Genomic DNA, 6000 nt, shown 5'->3' with positions numbered 1-6000 from the left:
CCACTGATTCTCTTAATATTGCACAGCTGTATCTATTCTCCTAATTCTCCCGTCGAAAAGCCTGCGCGTTTGACAATTTGTAATGATACAATATCAAATAGAAATCAACAGCGATACTGTGCGCCTTTCCACAGTCATGCGCTCAAGGACAAAAGTGAAATAAAAGGCCTTTCAGGAGCTGAATAACAGCACAATTAGAGGTACAACAGAAAAGCGGCTGTACTTATAAGCGATTGTGCGTTTCGAGCCTTTCAGTGATAATCGAGACAGTGCGTAGTATTCTTTTCTTTTGAAAAAGTCTATTTTGCCATTTTCCTGACAGATTTTTCCATTATTTCCTTAACCCCTGCGAGCATTTCAAAGTCAGAGCCGTAGGTGAGTGGAATTACAATCGCCGTCATCACTGCGAGGGCAATTATAGGCATTCAGTCTTAATGGCTGCAGGGGAGCGGGCCCGAGCCTCTGAGCCGCTCTACAAAGTCCACAGGAACAGAGGCATAAATTGCTCTGAAGTGGCGCGAACCTACCGGCTCCGGTGGTGGTGACCAGCTTGGGTTTGCTGCGCGCTCCGTCGCCTTTGGTCGTGTAAGCGGCGACCGTAACAGGAGTACGTGGTCTCAGCGTGCAGGTCAGTGAGGACTAATTCCTGGAAGAAAAATAAACGCACAAAGTGAGTCATTTTTAAATGGAAAAAAAAAGAGAGAGCTAAAAAATGTGTTTACTTAACAAGTGTAAATTATAGTATAAAAGAATAAAGGAAAATGGGTCTGTACACATTAGTGCTTTGCTTCTCTTTTGCAAGTTGCTTTGCACAATAAATGTATAAATGTGTTATAAACACATGCATTTGTTCTTACCCTTGTTTAAATGTCCATGCATCTGGATTATTTTTAATAAACACGTGCATGTCTGTAAGTACTATTTAGCATACTACATGCCCAAAATCATTCTAAAATAATTTACAAATAAGAATTTAGAAAGACTGTTTTGTCACGGAGTTATTTAATTTCATATGATACTATTATGCATAAACCATTTCAGGTGATACGCTGTGTTTCTGTTCTTCTTGCAAATGCAATTTTATCCTGCAAATTTACTGATCAATCCTGATTTCAGTATTGCTAATGAATGAGATCCAATGACATCTTTAGATGGTGACACAAAATAGGATAAAACATCTACAGGCCAGCAAGCCAAGCTTGTGAATGTTTGCAAACGATGCAGCACGGAACAAAATAAAGTGAAAGTGCACAGCTGCATAATTCTCTGATGTACTCACATGTTCAGCTGAATCATCATATTCCCACTGAAGGCCAGACCAGAGAGCAGCAGGAGGAACAAACAAACAGACAAACAACAAAAAGAAGTTGAATTACACTTTGCTGGTGGAGACACGAGAGAGTGTCAGATTATGTGCGGTGAGTGATGAATGATTCATAATTCTGGAGGATTCAAACAGCGTGTCGGTGTCTCTGCGTTCCGCGCTGAGGTCAGGATGTGATGTGTCGTGTGAAATCAGACGGGCCGTTCTCATCACGCCGTCCATTGTCTATCGTGTAGACGTGTATAATCAAGCAGATAGCAGGTCTATGCGCTGGGTGTAATTCAAGGCCGTTCACGGCACTTCATCATTAACCTCACATGGGAAAATTAATGTCTAGGGAAAGCCTTCATGTCAGTCTTGAAGATATGAAAAGAATATATATGAACCTGTGCATGTCATAAGAATACACTTACTGCCTTTCTAACAGTTATTAGGGTCACTGAGTAAAACATTTTCCTATTGTGTGTCTCACTTACGTACAGTGTGTGCAAACTAGGACTTTGAAAATGAATAGCTGCATGTTATTATAACACATCAGTACAAATACAATCAATTGGGACCCTGGAGCACAAAACCAGTCACAGGTATATTTGTAGCAATAGACACAAATACATTGTATGGGTCAAAATTATCGATTTTTCTTCTGCTAAAAATCATTAGGATATTAAGTAAAGAGCATGGTCCATGAAGATATTTTGTAAATATATCAAAACTTTTTTTGCACCCTCATATTCCACATTTTCTGGTCAAATATGACCCTTATGACAGGGTTTGTGGTCCGCAGTCACATTTTGCATTCAATTTATTTTTAGCTGCCTTCACTCTTATCTCAAACGTATGTTCCTTGTTGTACAGTATTATTAAATATGCATATTTGGAATCAATTAATAACTGAAATGAAATAAATAATACTTATTATTATAATATTATAAAAAATATCAACATTAAATTATTTTTCTAATTACTGTATCTTTTTCTATAATTTTATTTTTATAATATATAGTGAGCTGCCTTGCTAACAACACAATACTCCAATAAGCATCATAAATAAAAAAAATATATACACACATAGATACCAAAAAAAAAAAAAAAAAGCTGGTGTGCACTTGCTCTAACTAGTAAACCATCTTATACCAGCAATAAACCAGCACTAGTTTTTCCAATGATTTATTTCGACTTACCATCATTTTTTCCCTCCATCTAAACATGTTTTGAAAAGCATTCTTGGATTGGAAAATTTTGCCTACTTTCTGATAGGTAGGCAGCTCACTAGTTTGTGAAAGAGTCCTAAAGTTCACATTTGTGTTTCTGTAGTCATGTGTGACGCAAAACGCAAAATCAAAACAGTTGTCAGCTGGCTGTATGAACTGTGTCAAAAGCACAAAACTCGTCAAAGCTTGTAAAGATTGAGTTGAGAAGCAGTGCAGCTGTGCAGGTGGGTGCCTACCTGAGCGTCATCGATCAGGATGTCCTTGATGACAGGGTGCCCAACGGGTTCCCCATTAACCATCCTGACATAGTGCACCTGGTACCCACGGATCTGGCCGTGCTGCCTGCTCGGCACCGGCGACCGCCACAGCACTTTAACAGACGTGGAGTTGACAGCCTCCACCTCGACTTTACGAGGAGGGCCGCTGGGCACTGAGAGAATTATGGGATAGAAGACAAAAAGGTCAAGCTTAAAGACGACACCTCCCGTCCGACCGGACGTCTCCCCTGAGAAAGCGGCGAAGCAGACAAAAATCTACAAAATGGGATTATATCATTAACAAGTACTGGATAACACTAATATCTCAACAATGGGAAGTCAAAAACAAAAAAGGAAAAAAGAGAGAGAAAAAAACAAAAACAATCCCCAAAAACAGGTCACACAGCTGACCTAATTTTTTTTTTTTTTTCTGAAAAATGGGTTTAGTGGAGTCAAAATATGGAATAAAAACAAGCAAAAATAAGCCAAGAGAAGTGTTTCAGAGGTTTGAAGCACTCTAAAGGAGTTTGGCTATGATAGAGTGAAGACAAAAAGAAAAACAAATGGAAAAATTTAAGAAAAATGTCATTATCGTGGGACGTTCGACAAAAAAAGCCCCATTTCTGAAGATTCGCTGTCGATCTTTTTTTCATGTATGAAAATGAGTTTCACTCCATTAAAAAGCCATTTCATTTATCTTAATAAGAAAATGGGAAAAAACAGCAAGACATTTGGGATTGTTGGTGTAAGTGTAAGGTCGTCAGAAGAACATGCCATGAAAGTCTGGTCAGGTAAAAAGTCTGAAAAAATTCTCTCGAAAATTCTCCCAAAAATTGTCAAAGGGGATGGGGAGGGGAGGTTTAAGCGTTGGTTCGGTGAAAGATCACAAAAAATCCTGGTTAGTAGAGTTAGTGAAAAGAGAGGAAGCAAGAGGGGGTGTTAGGGTGCCTTGGGCAGAAGTCTGGCAGAAGTGGGGCGTGTTTTAAGGGTAGACATTAGAACAGGGTCACAGTGGCGTGTGGGTAAGACATACCATCCTCCTCTGTACGGATTAGCTGAGGCAAACTCTCAGGGCCTTCTCCTGCTTCAGTGTGGGCGCTCACGGTCACGCGGTATTCCGTCCATTTCTCCAAGTTTTCCAACAGATAATGGTACTTTTCTGGCGGTATGTCCGACACTTGTTGCAACGAGGTATCGTCGCCTTCGGTCGCCGCATACTGGACGGTGTATTTGGTCATGATTCCATTTTGGAGCTCCACCGGGGGCGGTTTCCAACTTACCAGAATGCTGGTAGAACTGGGACTAGTACACTTGACTTCCTGGGGTGGAGCTGAGGGCTCTGATTGGAGGATCAGAGGATTGTGGGAGGAGCAGAATGGTCATTGAATTGGATTGGAGTGGTTTTGGAGTTTGGTTGGATCCGGGTAAGGTTCGCGGGGGTTGAGGTAAGAGGATTTTTTTGTTTTTGTGGTGGAGGTGGAGATGACGTTGATGGACAAACATAAACAAAAACAAAGGGAACATAAAATGACATCAAATGAGGATGAATCACAGGGACAACATTTATTTAAAAAAATGATGACATGAAAATAAATTTAATGAATCTTAAAAAAGAAGAACAAAACGGGCAGAAATGTCACAGACTTCTCATAAGGAGGTAGAAAGGATAAAACAAATCCACAAATTGTGCAGGGTGGGATTGGTGCAGACCCTAAAACTAAAGAACCTACCTTCGAGCTACCACATATGTCATTTTTTCCCTAAGTATCCTAATTTCAGGGCTCAAATTTCACTTGCTCTCATCATACTTCAACAGCATTGTGAACTATCTAAATGAGCTGCGTTTAAATAGGGCCCTGTTTCCTCCAAGCAGTTACCATCAATCCAAAATTTCAAAGGTTGATGTGTCAGCTCTGTAAAAACAGGAAATGCATTGCTCACCAACCTTTCCGAGGCCTGTTGGTTTGAGGTAAAAGCCTGGTTGGTCCAAGAGTTCAAGACTGACGTTTCTAGACTTGGACATGCAAACACTCTACCGCAAAAACAGCCCTCCGAGATACTTACCTGGCTCAGAGGACCTCAGATTTATTCAGATTATCTCAAATTGTGAGAAGCACAGTCAAGCTTGTCAGCATTAATTATGGATCAAATTATGCAAGATTAATGAAGGGGTTGATCTAAAGGTTTGGTTACAGTTCGACTTGAACGAATGGAGAATAAATATGAGGTCTTTTGGGAATGCAGTTCTCTTTTCTAGCTACGTATCATTGCATTTGAGCTTACAACAAGGCTCCAGAGGGAACCGTTCCAAATTTGGTAAATTTTTCAAATGCAGTGTGGTATACAATAGCCAAAGTCAAAAAACAAGGCACACGGAAGCTGGACGACTGCAGCCAAATAGATGAATAATTCAGTCTCATCTCTTACTTGGCTAATATATGACGCCAAATTCAACAAAGTGACCTTGTCATTTGACTACATCTTCCACAAGTTGACTTTCATACAAACAAGAGGTGCGCTAACATCGCCCTTAAGGGGGAGAACAGAAATGCCTCCATCTCTCAAAAATCTCTCAGCGTAAACCACTGCTCAAACAAATTCAGAATTACATTAGCAAATGCTGTAAAGAAATGGAGGATTTCTGCTTTATTAAGTCCTGCGTCTGTTCTTGGACCGCGTGTGTTTAGGAAAGATGGTAAAGTCAGAAAGGGACCTACGTGTCTGAGGTGTTTCAGCTGAGATCTCATTGGTGTATGCGCCGACGCCGTGTTTGCTGCGAGCGGCCAGCTGAAATGTGTAGGTAGTGAACGGCTTCAGATCTTTCAGTAAATAAGTTGTGGTGGGCTCAAAGCTTACTCGTTTCTGTGGAAAGAACAACAAAATAAAGGTTAAAACCCCTGAAAATAGAGTTTATAAAGTCAACCTAAGCAATGACATCAATTCTGGGGCGTTTGCCAGATGACTGTTCACGTTCGGACCTCCTCTTTGTCATCTCCTTTCTTATAGAGCAGCTCATATCCAATGATTTGATTGTCCTGGCCCGTCTGAGTTGGGGGGTTCCATGACAGCAAGATGCTCGTCTCAGATTTGGCTTCACCTTTGAAGTCAGTTGGTTGTGAGGGCACTATAAAAATGTTGTAAAAAATAACAATAAAATTATGCATGGCGTAACAAGCTTTAACAGATATTATGATTCCATTTAAAAAAT

The 6000-nt window shown here is 40.3% G+C and overlaps 1 protein-coding gene across 1 annotated transcript in view; it reads right to left on the bottom strand.

The window, feature by feature from the left end:
• LOC141332501 (receptor-type tyrosine-protein phosphatase delta-like) overlaps nucleotides 1-6000 on the bottom strand; it is a 412589-nt gene that overhangs the window by 43037 nt on the left and 363552 nt on the right. Inside the window, 8 exon segments of the mRNA XM_073837637.1 lie at nucleotides 321-403; nucleotides 528-603; nucleotides 605-646; nucleotides 1280-1306; nucleotides 2772-2965; nucleotides 3826-4131; nucleotides 5510-5654; nucleotides 5771-5916. Coding sequence (XP_073693738.1) covers nucleotides 321-403; nucleotides 528-603; nucleotides 605-646; nucleotides 1280-1306; nucleotides 2772-2965; nucleotides 3826-4131; nucleotides 5510-5654; nucleotides 5771-5916 — 1019 coding nt within the window.

This window comes from Garra rufa, chromosome 3, assembly GCF_049309525.1.
Source record: "Garra rufa chromosome 3, GarRuf1.0, whole genome shotgun sequence".
NCBI lineage: Eukaryota > Metazoa > Chordata > Actinopteri > Cypriniformes > Cyprinidae > Garra > Garra rufa.
Note: the sequence above shows the minus strand (reverse complement) of the source record. Positions and strands in the feature narration are given on the sequence as shown.